Here is a 17,584-nt window from a genome sequence, read left to right as displayed (position 1 = left end):
ACCTCTCCACCCTCCCCTCCCCCTCCGTCCCTTTCACTCCTCTTCCCTTCCCCTACCCCTCCCTTCCATTCACGTCCCCTTCCTCTACCCCTCGCTCCCTCACGTCCACACCCCTCGCTCTCCCTTCCTCCCATCCACTCCCTTCCCCTCACACTCCGTCCTTCCTTTCCACCCCACTCCATCCTCCCCCATCATGCCCTTTGCCCCTTGTGCCCCTTGAGGGGGTGTGAGGGTGGGGGGAGACAAGGGGGGAATGACGGGGGAGGTGAGGGGAAATGACTGGAGGCAAGGGGGGGGAGAATGATGTGGGAGGCACTTCCATCATCCCCTCCGCCTTTTGCCTCCCCCATCATTCACCCCCCTTGCCTCCCCCATCATCCCATCACCTGATGCACTCCTCCCCCAGGTGTGCCTCTCACCCCTCCCCGCAAATCTCCCACCCCTCCCCCTCCCCCTCCCCCTCCCTCCCTGTGGATCAATGAGATTGAGGCTGTTTCTGTTCAAACTTGATCCAGGTCTATTTGTATGTCTGATTCTCCTCATTGTTTTTCTAAGCTGACTACACAAAGAACCTTTCATCTCAATGTGTAACTTTCAGAAATGTGAGCTTTTTGAGTTTGTGTCCCTTTTTTAATGATGTATTTGTGTACTTGGTTCAGATGATCATAACCAGACCATTTAAGCCAGTATTTATCGTTTCTTAAACCCTATTTAAGTCTATGAAAGTTTGGGATATTATAGTTATACAGTGGCAGTTGAATATTGAAAGACCACTTTTAAGAACATTTTGAATTTTTGACGCATCTATCTTCTTTAGTACATTCCAGTGTTCTGACACTTTGTAAACTTAGTCTTTACCGTATAGGAAACTTTACTGTTTGCCTAATTTTATCTTCAACGTCAACAGCCCCAGCTTCTCTGGTCCTGCCACCAAATGGAGTGCATAACTTGCTTAATCTTGTGTGTATAATGAATTTTATGAAAAAGATTTCAAATTCTGTCTCGTCAGTATTCTGTTACTTCATAACAGCTCACTGGTTTACTGATGATCTTGTTCCATTGCAGTGTTCTTTAGTCTAATTTGTAGAAGATTAGTGAAGCACTTGTGCGATGACTTGAGTTTACATCCAGTATCTAATTCACATCATAACACAACAAACTTGCATAGTATAACTAGGTCTTAGATTATAATGACCTAAGTTACAGGAAACACTAGATCCTGTATGAATACTGAACACAAACAATATCTGAACTGCATAATTTGGATTTTCTAGAAGTTGTTGTCAAATAACAACCATGGTAGACTTCACATTGAGCTGGAAATTGATTTTAGTTCATATTTGTCAGTTCAATACTGTTTGTTCTGTGCTCAGTGTAGTATTTAATTCCATTAGCTGAACATTTACGTGCTGTCAGTTCAATACTGCCCACTTTACAGTAATGCCTAAGAGACATTTCTCATTCTTTATCTTTCAACATTTCCCCTCTTCTTTTCATTAAATGTAAAGTAAACCTCGATTATCTGAATGAGACTGGTGGGGGAGTATTTTGTTCAGATAATTGATCTGATCGTAAACAAATGGTAATTTATGAGTGCCGATTATCGAACGTTTCTCTGTTATCCGGCAATGCACTCCATAATGCCCTTTAACTGATAACTGAATGCTGAGTTGCCTAATGCCATTTATGGGACCTTGAGATTTTGTTTGGATAATCGGAAAATTGGATAAATCATATTCAGATAATCAGAATTGTACTGTACATTTATTGCTCCGACCTTCTAACTTTCTGAGCAAGCTAAAGTACTGACTTTTGAATATGTTGTGATATTTTTGCAACATTGAGTTATTGATCCCTCTTAATATGAAGATCAGCCTTGAACAGAATTAAATTTCGATGATTTTCTGACCAATCTTTTTTTCCCTGTACCTTATGTTCCAGTTATTTATCTTGTTTTCTAAATAATATTACACATGCACTGATTTGTTTAGGGCAGTTTTCCCTTGAGTGTTACTACTGAGTTCTAATACTACTTCATTCAACTGAAACTTTGTTATTTGGGGAAAGTGGAGATTATAGCAAAATAGTTTGCTTGAAAAAATAACTGCTAATTATTTATGAGAACATCCTGATTCTGTTTGCATTTTTTAAGAATGTTTTCACAGGATAAGCCGAATTAGTAATTTTATTTTAGAAAATATAAACTGACAGTTTCAAAGATTGATCTTGGGCATGTAATCTATGCTGTACGTGTCTCAAGTTCCTGTACTTCCTATCTAACTACTGTTGGCTTATTAGTATAATTCCTACCTACCAATGTCTTTCTGAACCTTCTCCTCGTCGAGAGTGTGATGCTGGAAAAGCACAGCAGGTCAGGCAGCATCTGAGGAGCAGAAGAATCAATGTTTTGAGCATAAGCCCTTCATCAAGCAACGTATGCCCAAAACGTCGATTCTCCTGCTCCTATGAGGCTGCCTGACCTGTGCTTTTCCAGCACCGCACTCAACTCTGATCTGCAGCATCTGCAGTCCTCACTTTCTCCTGTGTCTTCTCTACACATTGAGTCTCCAGTGGGGGAAAACAGTACAGAGTGCATAAGTTTGAATTTTAACACTTAAATATTATATTTTGGGCTGGGGTACAGCGTTCCCTACTGATGAGGAAGAGAGGCGAGAAATGGTAGAAATGAGTTTCTTCATTTTTGCTGCGTGTTCTGAATTGGGTGGCATTCTAATTTGTAATTTTTCTTTCTTGTTTCTTGTTCTCCCAGCACCTTTTTAAAATTTTTATTTTGCTGTGCACTGATTTTGGAATTTTACAGGTATTAGCTACCTCTGACAAATTGTTTGACTGACCACCACTTTTGAGTGCGTGGTGAATATTGGTGAGCTGTTTATTTGTAGGGGTGTTGCAGTTGAGACTGATTTCTGTTTGGGTGTTGGCAGTAGCTAGTACTCTCTTGAATAATGTAGCTGTGGGTTGAAATCATACTGTAAGATGTACTGACACTCCTCTGCAGTAACCAAAAGAGAAAATGCTGGAAAATCTCAGCAGGTCTGGCAGCATCTATAAGGAGAGAAAAGAGCTGACGTTTAGAGTCTAAGTGACCCTTTGTCAAAGCTTTGACAAAGAGTCAGTTAGACTCAAAACGTCAACTCTTTTCTCTCCTTACAGATGCTGCCAGACCTGCTGAGATTTTCCAGCATTTTCTCTTTTGGATTCGGATTCCAGCATCCGCAGTAATTTGCTTTTACTCCTCTGCAGTAGTTTTGCATTATTGAATATGTTGGCATTCAGACTAGATTTAAATGTAAAATGTACCACCTTCCCAGCCCCCAGATCAGGTTGAAGCAATGGATTCCACAACGCAATTTTGAAGAAGTACTGGGAAGTTATCACTGGTGTCATAACAAATATTCATCCCTTGACTGATATCACAAAATATCAGGTTATTCAGTCAGTACTCCATTGATTATAGAAGGTTTCTGTGCATAAATATGCTGCTGTGTTACCTATGTTTCAGCAATGCCTACAATCATAAGGCACTTGAGTTGTCATTGAAAGCTGCTATAAGAATCCAAAAGATTCATTTTGTAGATATCTGATAGCTACATTCATTGTTTATAACAGTGTTCATTAAGAACACTTGGCTCTCCAAGTGTTTTAATATTCTTGTTGACTCAATGGCAATTATAAAACTACCCGTGGAGCCATTCCAGTTTTGGGTTATTTCACCAAGCTTGAATTCATTTTTTCAAGTAATTTGATTGCTTCTTCACAATCCTGCATTCACATAAAGGTTATAGAGTATTACTGCTATTTTTGCATAAACTAATAAACTTTGTATTGCTAAATCTTGAAAGTAATGTGCTTGAGATCATGAATTACATTCTGCAAATATACTTTTAAAATATAATGCAACCAAAATCAGTAAAATTATTAAAGCATTTTGCACTTGTTCATTATGAATCCAGTTTTTGATTCCAGCATTGCTGTTGGTAAATAATTTCATATTTTCATTTTTCTATTGCAGAAATAGATACTAAATCGGCCCTAATCAGCAATCTACATCAAAATGACAGTTTGACTCCTATGACTTCTACAATTACCCAGGGATGCTGTGACATAGCAAGTGTGAATGATACCATGAGTAAGGTAATGTTCTTGTGTCCATTTCAAAGTTGATTGGTAGAAATTGAGTAGTGTGTGTCAACTATTTTGTACCTCTTTTAATATCTTTGTTTAGTGATAGTTCAGATTATGTGAATGCCTTCCATCTGTTTGTTGTTCATGGAATCCCACAACTCAGGAAGAATATATTCCCCAAATTGACACTAGGGTGGAAAGAGGTATTTCCTTCCATAGTAGTTAGATACTTGAAATCTGGTAGATAGAGGCAAACAATCCATTCTGATGTCACACTTCAGATCAAGAGCCAAAACCATAAAATTTAGATTTGAACTGTTTGGGTACAATAGGAACCACTTCACAAAATGTTGGTGAATATCTGGAACAAAGTTCCAGATCTAACCCCCACCATCAAAAAGGCTGTTAAGGCTAGGAATTGCATACAAGTTTGATATTAGGTCAAGGCTATTGGACTTCATTAATTTTAAATCATTGCAATTCCTTGATTGGCTAGAATCAGAAAATTTCATAGTCCAAGGGAAGAAATTTTGACCCATTGTATCTGTGTCGACTCCTGGAGGAACTAACCACTTTCATACCCTTCCAAATATTTATTTTTTAAAATCTGTTCTTCTATTTTATTTGATTAGGCATTTAATTACCAAACAGTCATTGTATAAAAAAGTAAATTCTTTTTTTTTCCCTTCATTCATTTGCTGCTGATTGCTGCCTTTTAGTTATGGACTGCTAAATAGAGCAATTGATTTTCCTGTATTTATTTTATTAAAGTGCTACATAATTTTGAATACTTATCAGATGTCCTCTTACACTTGTCCGTTTTAAGAAAGAGTCAAGTTTCCCCAAAGAAGGGCTTATGCTCGAAATGTCGGTTCTCCTGCTCCTCGGATGCTGCCTGGCCTACTGTGTTTTTCCAGCACCTCATTTTTCAACTCTGGTACTCCAGCATCTGCAGTCCTCACTTTCTCCTAAAATCTCTCCTTGCCAAGCTGGTACTATGAATCTTTGTATTTGCCCTATCATTTTGGCATCGTCCCTCAAGTAGGATATGCAAACTTGAAGCACCATTCTAATAGGAATCTAATCAATGATCTGTTTTAATTTAGTAATTAGCCCTTTGGTTTTGTTCTGTGTTCTGATTTATATGATTTTTATTACAAATTCTACTCTGGTTTCTGTAATCCTTATTCATACCATGTGTTATGCCATGTTTGCAGCACCTTTGTCAATATTGGCAGTGATGTGCTTCGCAGTTACCTGACTGTAGGATTGATTGGTATGTAGGATACAATTCTCAGTAAGTCACTGAAGTATATCTGCCTGGGTCTGCACTTTCTACTTCCCCATAGGGGAAGTGAATCTGAGAGCTAATTGATGAAAGAACCTCCTGCACATTTCCTTTCATCTAATCAGTAGCGAAAAATACTTTAGAAGTGTCTGCTTCCGTACTGTATGACTCTGACTCTATAAGAGGTGAAAAAGAAACAGGAAGAACAGACTAAAGAAAACATTGTGCAACTTCTTGTTTCTTCAGTTGAAAATAATTTGAATCCAAAGTTTGAAATCTGATTAGATTTTCCTTTGTTTCATTTTTATTTAAATTAGGAGATGAAGTATGAGAAGGAATCATTTGAAGAGTGTCCTATGTGTCCACATATGAGGTATGTCATTCAGGTACTGCTGTAGTACCAACAAGTTGTGATGGTTTTGAGAGGTCCATTTCCTACATTTGTTTAAAGTGGCTAGTTTATTTTTCTGGGACTATAATTTTAGAACTTCTCAAATTTCTTACACATTTGATTTGGCTACCTGTTGGTTTCAACACCTAAGAACAGGTCTACTTTGCACTTAGCTGATGTAGTTGCCTTTCTAGCCCCTGTTTCTATTCTTTGCCTGCATTGGTAATTGGGATGCAATGCCTGATTTCAGATATGTAGATGATCTACTGATAACTGATGTACCATGCCAAGTGTGTAACATATATTTTTCTGAGAAATATAATTTATTTATTTTAGATTACTGCTGTGACTTCTGGAGAATGACTGAAAGGACATTGGAAGAGGTGAAATGAAATTGAATGCTGAGCTGGCTGAGAAGAGGGCCTTGTGTAAATTGAGGCTGACAATTTGTATACCTCAGCCCACTGTCTTCCTCTGCAGCTAATGTAGATGATTGCCACACTCGGCAGTGCTTAACACAGCTTGTGCTGTGGTGCTCAAGTCCTTCATCTCAAATGAAGGAAGAGTGCCACCAACTTTGCAAAGTGTGGCATCTTCTGTTTTCTGTATATTTGTCAACACAAGGTCTTTTCAAGACACAGAACTGAAACTTGTATTCACAGCTATCTGTATATGCAGTCTGGAGGAATCTTTGCAACACTGCGGTGTTCCTTTTATTTTTCAGTTCCATTTTGTTTTTGCAACTAATCACTGTTACAATAGTCTGAGATAATTATGATGTTAATTTTCACTGACTCAGATTTCAACCTTTTGTCTCCTCCAAAAAGGTTTGATCCTGCAAGTGAAATTGCCCAAGCTGATCTGCTGAAGTCACTAAACGATTCCACAATGACACTTGTGCTCCCTTTCTCCTGCGTTTCGTATACTACCAGTAATTATGACTTTGCTGCACATCTGTCTGGAATGATTAACCAAGCTGCATTGAAGCTACATAGCAATAAAGCGCTAATTAATTGCCAAGGAAAACCTGCTGACCATTCTGCAATCTTCCGTTCTGAAGCTGGCTATTTTGAAATGGGACTAGATCAAGGTGACACTAATTTTGAATGTAACTCAGGCAATGATCTGGCTAATGTTTCTGCTGATAGCGAAGCTGAGATCAGTAAGGTGTTAAAAGTACTATGGACACTTTGTATTCAGGTAGATAAGGGATTAAGATTGTATGCATCTTGCATTGTGTTAACTGACAGTATTGTAGCTGTACTTCAGATTCCCCAACATGAATTCTTGGGGAATATGCAAAGTGCTTTATCTCAAATGCAAATGGTATCCTGTTTTCCCTTATCAGAAATTTTGGAAATAGACTTTGAAGTGCCAGAAATGTGTCTTTTACTGAAGATGAAGTCCCATGGTTGTTTCTTTTTCATCTCTGATTCCCAGAATCTCAAAGATTTCTACATGTATTTAAAAACTGTTCTGTATCAACAATCAGAATCTATTTCAAAGTTGCCTATGCTTGAGTATGAGGGACCGCTTCTAAAAGACTTCATTCTTCAGCTTCTGCAACGTCAGCAGTTTTCATTGAATGATACTGAAATTAAAGGTAGTTTTGCTGCATATGTTTTGATCAACGATAACCTCATACTGCAGGATCAGTTTGAAGTGTTGAATCCTTCTCTTCCACGTATGGACGTGGTCAGTTGCACTAAGCCGAAGTCTAAGAACTCTCTGTATTCTGAAATCTGTTCACTAATTCTTCCAGGGAAAGAAGAGAGTCTCAAGCCTCTGTACATACCGTGTCTGCTGTTTTTGACAGCTCAGAATCTTTATTTTGTAAGGATAGATTTTTGTGTAGCAGCTGAAAGGAATCCTGATTCTGAAAAGGAGGTTGTAAGATGGCCATTTAAATTGAACAGAGTTCCACTGGCTACATTGCTTTTAAATCAAAAACAGAGATCCCATGCTGTTGAAACGGTTGCATTTTCGGATGGCCATGTGCTTGAATTCTTGATTGGATACCAACTTGCAACTGCAGTTTTTGTGCTGCCTCATGAGAAATTCCACTTCTTGCGACTGTTCAGTCAACTGAGAGCAAGCCTTCAGGGTGTCAAGTCGATCGTGATACATAGAGCTTCTCTAGATCACAGCTGCTTGGAAAAACGTTCTGCAGATACTATGAGTCAATCTCCAGAAACCAAAAGGTAATAACAAGACAACATATGGTTGGTTGTTCAATCTAAAATGAGTTTCATAAGGGAGATAATCTAAAGTAAAATATCTGAAAGAGTCGCCTCCGCCTCTTCCCATTCTGTAACCAACATGTCTTTGCATATAGGAAGGTAGGAGTAGTTGTCCTGGGGATCTTTTGATTGATATTGATTAATTTGTATGATTTGTTAATGATAAATTGTGAATGTGCTCATTCTGCTTTGGAAGTGGAATGTCTCCCTTGCTGCCTGGTGAACTTGAGTTTTGATAGCAGTGTTAGGTGCTTGTATAAAATCTATCAAATTTAATGCATATGTTATACTTTTATACAAGGTTTTAACTTCTGAGTTGGAAATGAAATTTGACTTATAGCCAGCAAGTGTTAAAGTAGCTGTCCAAGAACGATCTCTATGTGGCTGTTGATCAAGTAATTGATGAGTAGAATCCTTTTATAGAAGCTTTTGCTGTTCCATGATTTGAAAATTTGGTTTACAGATGTGCCCATAATTAGCCCAACGCTTTAAACTAAAAGAACTGTGGATGCTGGAAATACGAAACGAAAACAAATATGGCTGCAAAATCTCAGCCAGTCTTGTAGCATCTGTGGAGAGAAGTCATTGTTAACATTTTGGGTCTAGTGATACTTCTTCAGAACAGATCTGCTAAGATTTTCCAGCCATTTCTGTTTTTGTAACCGAAGACTTTGTTTGTTCTGGTGTTGAGTGAGGTAACATGATTGATAACACCACTTCAATTTAGATAATCTTTTTTGATGGCTGAAGGCTGTCTTAGTTTTATGCTTGTTTAACTCTGTACTTAAAACACTAAAACTTCCATCATGTACCTTTTTTCCATTAATAATTTAATTGGGTCCTCTAGGTTAATAACCACAGCAAACTATATAAACAACGCATGCACACACTTCATGAAAATGGTTTCTAGCAAGCTTGACAGACTGGAAAATTTGCATTGAAATTTAGAATGATTAAGTATTGCAACATAGAAATTGGCCAATTTGCCAACACATACTGCTAACCTCCTGTTCTGATTGAAACATAGGCAAAAGAGCTAAACTCAAATGAGATGAGAGTGACTGCCCTTGACATTAACACAACAATTGATTGAATGTTGCATCCAGGAGCTGCAGCAGAACTGGGGCAACCTCTCCACTGATTGTAGTAACACGTGACATGAAGAAGGATATGGTTGTTGGTCAGTCCCGGAGCATCATTAGAGGAGATTCTCAGGATAGTGTTCTAGAATCAGCCATCGTCAGGTGCTTCGTCCATGACTTTTTTGGGAATTGGAAATGTTTGCACAGTGTTCAGCACAATTCATGACAACTCTGATTCTGAAGCAATCCATTGCAATGTGGAACAAGACTTAAACCAAGCTGCTTACCATTCTGACTTGTAAATTTATTGCCAGGTTCCTTTTAATGTTATTGGGTCAATACTGGAATTCCCTCCCTAGCTGCATTGTGATTCTACAGCAGATGGACTGCAGTGGTTCAACAAGGCAGCTTACCACCACCTTCTTGAGGGCACTTAGGAAAAGGCAGTAAATGCTAGCCCAGTCAGTGATGTATACACCCATAAATACAGAGGAACCTCGATTATCCGAAGGACATGGATGGGGAGTATTTTGTTTGGTTAATCGAATGCCAGATAACATAGTTTAGCCAAGCATCGGGACCTTGTGATCCTGCCAGATAATCTGATATTCGGATAATCGAGGTTCCTCTGTAAATCATTTTTAAATAAAGACCTGGACAGCATCCGGGGTAGGGGTGATAAGAGGCAAATAGCATTTGTGCCAATCAAATGTGAGGCCAGGACCATGTCCAAAAAGAGAATCTAATTATCGCTTTTTACAATCAGTGACATTGTCATTGCTGAACCTCCCACTATCAGCATTGAGTTACCATTGACCAGATGCTGAACTTGATCGAACATATAAATATCACAGCTACAAGACCAGATCTGAGCTTAGGAATTCTGCAATGATATTCACTTCATCCACTTACTGTATTCCCAAAGCGTGTTCACCATCTGCAAAGCACCAAGCAGTGTGAAATGGAATATCCTCCACTTGCTTGGTGAGTGCAACTCCAATAGCATTCTCTGGAAGCTCAATACCCTGCAGGGCAAAACAACCTGCATGATTGCCTTCCCATTTGCTCCTTTTAAAACCTTACTCTCTCTTTCATTGATACAAGGTGGTAACAGTATTTATCCTTCAGTTGCATCTTTTAAACTGATGACCTGTACCACCTCAAAGGACAAGGGCAGCATGAGCATGAGAGCACTGCCACCTATAAGTCTCTCTCCAAGCTCCCCAGCATCCTAATTTGGAATTTACCCCATTTCTTTACTTCACCGGATCAAAATCCTTGGAATTGTTTCCTAACAGCACTGGGTGCACCTACCTGCAGTGAACTGCAATAGTTCACAATCACCTACTCTTGGGCAATAAATTTTGACTTAGCTAGTGACGCCCACATCCTGTGAACAAAAAAAGGAAGTCACTGCATTAACAGTTTGTGACAGAATTTGTCAGCTTTTTAGTGTGAAGAAACTTTTCCTAATCTCCACAGAAATATTTTTATTTTATCTTGAACTTACGCCTATTTGTTAACACCTTGCTGACTATAGGAAATAGCTTAATTCATAATTATCATCCTTTTTTTTTAGATTAGGTTTTCCTAAAGCTTTCTCTGCCTCAACAGTGAGAGTCTCACAGTGACAGAATTTGTCAGCTCATAGTGAGTGTTGTGGGGGTGAAGCAGTGGCGAAACGCCTCGGTGTCAAACTATAAACTCATCAGTCCTGCTAAGACATGGGAGATTATTCCTGTGCCTTGTACATTGATTCTATGTTCACCCTACAGTAGAATGGCCATTGACTCTTCAGTATATTCCATTTATAGTCTAATCAAGATCTTGTCTGTTTGAATTACCTTTGTATTTATGCAAAATGCAATTTTGAAGGAATGATAACATTATTTCTGCCTCTGCATTAAAATGGACTTCTGAAGATCATCATAGATAAGGTTACCCAATTTTTGATGTATACCTCTGTACTTGGTTTATAAGTTGATGATTCCCTCAAGTCTTTAAGATGACATTTTCATCAGATTATTTTACAGATTTGGGGTGCACAGGACTAAGCAACTGTGTTGTCATACCAAATCACAAGAATTTGAAATACACCCAGCACATGGAGCACTGCGCATGGTGACTGCCACATTATGTGGTAATAAAAGTTTAAATAATTTAGGCTAGGAAGTAGGTTGAGAAAACCAGTGTTTGGAGCCTACTATTCTGTTGCATGCAGACATTTAGCTTCCATTATTTTTTCCTGTCTCAATATCGTCATCCAGTTAATTACATTTCCTGTAACATGTATTCCTTTTTAAGTCTGCATATTTTCTGTTTTTATACAGCAACCAAACAAACATCAGGTCAGAGCTGAACCTTTCTCTGCTGTATCCTTCAGAGGCACTGCTGCAAAAACTAACTGAAGAAAACCAGTGTCCCTTTTATCTTTCTGCTTCCCAGTCTCTCTCGCATCTGGCAGGATTGAAAGGAAGAGCCATTGTGGAATATTTTCACAATAGTGTAGCTGAGGTAATCCATATAACATGGTTGGGATGCATACATGTCGATATCCTCATTGCTTCAGCCATCATAGATGAGGTCATTTGGATATAATAGTGGTGGCAAGCCTTTTAACTGCAATGCTAATCTTCAATGGCTTGTTATCCCTTACTTGAGGGAGGCTTTGACCACATGAAAATAGCACTGTGTGTATGAGTATTTTCAGAATTGCCTTACCCATATCTTATTTGTCTTCACTGTCTTGTAGGGGAGTTGTAGATATTTGTTCGATATCATAAAATCATGTCTAGAATCATAGACTGTCCTTCTCCTGTACTGTAACCCTTCAGCCTTTTGTGTTTTTACTAGCTCACACAGGCAACTCAGGTGGTCTCACTCACCTATCCTTTCCCCATACCCCTGAACACTTTTTCTGTTTAGGTGTTTGTTGAATTCCTTTATGAAAGCCACAATTGATTCTATCTCTTGAAATTCATTTTCATTCCTTCTGGCTCTTGACCATTCCACCAATGGGAATAGTTTCCCTCTACTCTGTGCAGGTCCATTGTGATTTTGTACAGCTGTATCAGTTCTCCTCTCAACCTTCTCTCATGTAAAAAGAATAACTCCTGCTTCTCCAATTTATACATTGTGGCTGAAATTCCACATCCCTGGAACTATCCATGTAAATCTTTTCAGTATTCTATCTAATATCTCATATCTTTGCTGCCCTCAATTAGCAACACTAGTTAAATATGAACCAGCATTTTATAAAGGTTCTCCTCTATTGTTTTGCTTTTGTATTCTGTATCTCTGTGTAGAAATTCCAAGACCCTTTATGCCTATTTAACTGCTTTCTCAACCTGCCCTGTCGCTTTAATGATTATTACTCCCAGGTGTCTCTGTTTTTGTAACCCCTTTAGAATTGTACTCTGTTTTATTCTGCTGCTTCTCATTAATCCCATCAAATTATATTTCTGAACATTAAAGTTCACCTTTTAGATATACATCCATTTTACCAAGAATCTGTGTTCTCTTGATATCTTCATTATTTATAGTAATACTAAGTGATGTGCCATCTGCCCTGTACATCCAAGTCTATATCATTAATATATGTCAATAAAAGTGGTTATGGAACCGAACATAGGAATCCCCACTGCACATCTTCCTCCAGTCTGAAAAACACATGTTCACAACTACTTTATTTCCAGACACTTGACAAATTTATAATCATGCTATCATTATGACTTTTATTCCATAGGCTTTATATTGGTTGGTAATCATTAGAAAATGCATTTTGGAAATCCAAATCATTACCATCACCAAATTGAACCATATTATCACAACTTGTACTGTTATCTCATCAGAAAACCGTAATGGTTGTTAAACATGATTTGCCTTTAATAAATCTATGCTGGCTTTTCTTAATTGACCCACAATTGTCCAACTGACTGGTTTCATTTTAAGTATAATCATTACTACATTTTCTGCAATCAAGGATAACCTGACTGATCTGTTGTTGATGGGTTTATCCTTCTTTGACCAAGTGTGTGAAATTTAAGATTCTTCAGTGCTCTGGCACCACCTCTCTATTGGAAAATGATTTGATGGCAGCATAGTGGCTCAGTGGTTAGCACTGCTGCTTCATGGTGCCAGGGACCTGGATTTGATTCCACCCTTGGGCAACTGTATGGAATTTGCACATTCTCCCCATGTCTGCATTAGGTTTTTCTGGGCGCTCCACTTCCCTCCCATAGTCTAAAGCTGTGCAGGTTTGGTGGATTGACCATGGGAAATGTAGGGTTACAGGGATAGGATTGGGGAGTGGGTCTGGGTGGGCTGCTCTTTAGAGGTTCAGTGTGGAATTGATAGGCTGAATGGCGTGCTCCCACATTAGGAATTTTGTGTTTCTACAATGCTGTTGGCCAGTGCCTCAGCAATTTCCATCCTTGCTTAAGCTAGTATCTGCTGGTGCAACTTCTCTAGTCCTGATGACTTGGTAATTTTGAGAACAGCCAGCCTTTCTAATATCTTCTGTTCAGTCGATGTTTAGTACATTAACAATGTCCTGTCTCATAATGACTTCAGCAGCATCCTCTTTCTTTCATAAAGACAGATGCAAGGTACCAATTTAGTACCTCAGACATGTACTTTTTTGGCCCCTAATCAATTCCACCCCTTACTACCCATTACCATTTATATAGCTGTGGATGTCTATCTTATTTCCTTTTTCACTTCCTTTGTTAATGTTCTATGTTCAGCTTCATGCTTAATTGTATTTATCAACCTGAGATTTGTCATAAGCAACCCTTTTCTGCTTCATTTTACTTTTTGTTTGGTCATTCTGGGCGCTCTGGTTTGCTTATCTTGCCTTTCTTAACTTCAACCATCTCGTTTTCACAAGCACTTTAATTTCTATGTGCCAATTGGATGTGCTAGGAATTGCTTTTCCTGTCGTTTGACTGTCTGCATAGTAAGCTTCCAGTTTGTTTGTTTATTTGACTCATTTTGATGTCTGAGTTAATTTTGTCAAATTTGTGGTCACATTTTTAGAATGATCTTCAGTGAATGTACATTTGTTGCTGATGTATTTGTATTGTTTGCTCAGGACTCAAATGTTCCTTCTCTCAGCAATTTGTCTTGTCTTTTTTTTTGCTCTAATTGATGTCCGGGAAATTATAGATGGGCTATAAATGCTGTCTAGCCAGTGACACTCCCATCTTGTGAATGAATTAAAAAATACAGTAGGTCTATTATATGAAAGGATAAAGTATTTTCAAACTGAACTGATGGCTAAAAGCAGAATTGGTTGAACAGTTTTTTTTTATCATACCTTTTTAGATGCTTTCTTTTCTTTATCCTCTATTTCACAAATTTTTCTTCACTATGCTGTTGCAGGTTGAGAATGAGGAGCTGAAGCATTTAACTTGGTCTTCGGTCGTATTTTATAAATGTTCTGAGCTTGAAGTGACTGCCTGCATAATGCTCTCAACCAAAGCACTATATTTTGTGTTGGATGATGCCATCGTTCAGCTTGCTGATCAATCTGGTAGGATTAATTGATTTGTGTTTATTGAAATACCACTTACCTTATGTAGTAGCAATTATCTTCAATTCCTGTTTATTGCAAGTATGAGTTTTGTTGTTTGATTTTAGAACATGAAAATGTCATTTGGGTCTTAATAAGTAATACGCACCTAAGTATACTGTTGATCACAAATGGGATGGAATCACCTTGGCTCATTTAATCTGGATAACTTGAAATAATGCTGAGAGTAATGCCACTAATAAATTTTAAAAGGAAATTGGGCATAAATTTGGAAAGGAAAAATTTGTAAGGCTAGGAGAAAGAGTGGGAGTTGTTTGTCATTCATTCATAGGATTTGAGCATTGCTAGTTCATTGCTAGCATTTATTACCCATCCCTGATAACCCCTGAAAGTGATAGTAAGTTGCTGTCTTGATTTTCTGCAGTTTATTTGGTCTAGTACACCTATAGTACTGCTGAGAGGGAGCTCTAGGATTTTGACCCAGCAATTATAAAGGAATGGTGATAGTTCCAAGTCAGGGTAGTTGCTGGCTTTCAGGGAAACTAGTAGGTAGTGGTGTTCCCATGTACCTGCTGCCCTTGTCCTTCTAGATGGTAGAGATTGCAGACTTGGAGAGCATTTTTGGAGGAGCCTGGGTGAGTTATTGTGTGCATCTTATGGATGTTGCACACTGCTGCCACTGTGCTTTAGTGTGAGATAAGATGCTGGTCAAATGGGCAACTTTGTCCTGAATGTTATCAATCTACTTATGTTGCTGCATTGCACTCATCCAATAAGTGGAGCATATTTCATCACGCTCCTGAGTTGTTCTTTGCGGATGGTGCACAGGCTTTGAGGAGTCAGGAGTTGAGTTACTTGCTGCAGAATTCCAAGTATCTAACTTGCTGTTGTAGCCATAATATTCTTTCATGGCTAGTCCAGTTCATTTTCTGTGAGGTGTTGAATAGCTCTTTCAAAGATCTGGCATGGGCATTGTGGGACAAAGTACCTTTTGCCATCATGTATGCTCCTGTGATATTTGTATTGCAATTGGAATTGAGAAGCTATGGAAGTATTTGACGTAAAAATATATCTTTTCTCAGCTTTTAGCATGAAAGCTATACTACAGGAAGGTTTGGGAGAGTGCCCAAAAGTGGACCTGGGAAGAGTAGGGTGCGATTAAACCATTCACCTGACATCCGTGCACTGCGTAGGTTGGAAGTGATCAAATAATGCAAGTTACAAAAACATTGGTATTTTCTTCCTTTTAAACTAAAACCAATTTTTACCACCATTGATGACACTGAAGTTGAGTTTGGCTTACTTGGTGTGGACGAATACCTTGAGTATTCATATCACGTAGAGGAGTTGTGCATTTAACGTTGTTTTGTAATTATAAGTAGATTGGAGAGTTCCATTGATAAATAATAAATTAGTGCCTTCTGAATCTTATGCCAGCTTTACCTTAAAGAGAGTAAAACTGTTGCTTTTTGGACCTCTGTCTTGGCAATATAGATTAAGTGGGGGATATAAAGTGAATAAATATATTTGAATACATTAAGATTGCAGTAAAATGTAATGACCTGTTTTCATAAATTTTTATTAGGATGTTGGAATGAGCAACAATCTTTTGACTATGAAAATACCTGCCTACTGCTTTCCTTCTGCTTCGTCCTAAAACTAAATGATCTGCAGTCTGTGCATGTAGGCCTTTTTGATCAGTATTTTCGCATCACTGGTAAGTCAATCATATTTGCAGTCAGTGGTTCAGTCTTGCTAGTATCTAGAAAATATCTAATCTTACATTGTTTCATTGTTATAGAAAGGGACAGTGGTAAACTTCAGATGTATTTCTTAAAAATCTATACACATTTTGGCAAAATGATGCATTGCTGATAGATGTCAGCCAGTACTCTTGGAGTTTTAATGCTGATATGAAGTGTGGAGTTTCTCCTTGTCTAATAAAGTTCAGTCCTTTTTTAAACAATGAAATCTTTGCAGTTCAAATTTATTTCCTTCATCTTGTTAATCTTACAGCACAGGAGGCAATTCAGCCCATCATGTCTTAGCCAGCTCTTTGAGAGAGCTATCAGAGTCATTCCATACCTCTGCTCCTTCCCCATCTATCAATCCATCACTTTGTCAGGTAGTTCCTTCCAGATCAAGAAAAGTCTCCCTGTTCTCTTCATCTTCCTTCTAGTTATTTTGCTAATTATCTTAAATTTGTGTTCTAATTACTTATCTTTTCCTCCAGTGGAAATTGTTTATCCTTTTTCCTTCTGTATCCGAATCCTTCATAATTTTTAACATCACTAGTAATTCTCCGACTAAAATTTCTGCTTTAAATGACTTTACTCTTGTCACATAATTGCTCCCTCATCCCTGGTCACTCTCTTCTACAATTTGTTACTGCAGCCTTTGAATACTACAGAATATGATGGTACCAAAGTTGACTGCTCATGATATTTATATCCATTCTTAGTTTATAATTTTTGTAGAACAGATCAGATTCCCAATTAATGCATATTTTTGTCAAATTCTTTTTGAAGAATTGGCCAATGTAATAAAATTATCAAGCTCATTTTAAGTGGAGAATTTGTGAATTTTCAAAAATCACTATTGCAGCAATGTGTAAAGTTAATCTTTAATAAGATCTGTCGTCTGCAAGGTGTTAGAAAGGATTCTGAGGGATAGGATTTATGACCATCTGGAAGAGCATGGCTTGATTAAATGCAGTCAACACGGCTTTGTGAGGGGCAGGTCATGCCTCACAAACCTTTATCAAGTTCTTTGAGGATGTGACTAGAAAAGCTGATGAGGGTCAAGCTGTGGATGTGGTGTATATGGACTTCAGCAAGGCATTTGATAAGGTTCCCACGGTAGGCTCATTCAGAAGGTCAGGAGGAATGAGATACAGGGGAACTT

At 38.2% G+C, this 17,584-nt stretch overlaps 1 protein-coding gene across 5 annotated transcripts in view; it reads left to right on the top strand.

Annotated features, from left to right (window-relative positions):
• The window catches only part of nisch (nischarin), a 70,575-nt gene that overhangs the window by 49,815 nt on the left and 3,176 nt on the right, over positions 1-17,584 (top strand). Inside the window, exons 14-19 of one of the 5 annotated variants that reach the window (XM_043707875.1) lie at positions 4,034-4,155; positions 5,752-5,807; positions 6,653-8,026; positions 11,478-11,661; positions 14,530-14,680; positions 16,266-16,397. In XM_043707875.1, the coding sequence (XP_043563810.1) occupies positions 4,034-4,155; positions 5,752-5,807; positions 6,653-8,026; positions 11,478-11,661; positions 14,530-14,680; positions 16,266-16,397 (2,019 nt within the window). Of the gene's footprint in view, positions 1-4,033; positions 4,156-5,751; positions 5,808-6,161; positions 6,209-6,652; positions 8,027-11,477; positions 11,662-14,529; positions 14,681-16,265; positions 16,398-17,584 lie in introns of those variants that run through there. The other 4 variants (XM_043707876.1, XM_043707877.1, XM_043707879.1 and 1 more) reach the window with 4 other exon arrangements.

This window comes from Chiloscyllium plagiosum, chromosome 18 (genome assembly GCF_004010195.1).
Source record: "Chiloscyllium plagiosum isolate BGI_BamShark_2017 chromosome 18, ASM401019v2, whole genome shotgun sequence".
Taxonomy (NCBI): Eukaryota; Metazoa; Chordata; class Chondrichthyes; order Orectolobiformes; family Hemiscylliidae; genus Chiloscyllium; species Chiloscyllium plagiosum.
This window is presented reverse-complemented; position numbering and strand designations above follow the sequence as displayed.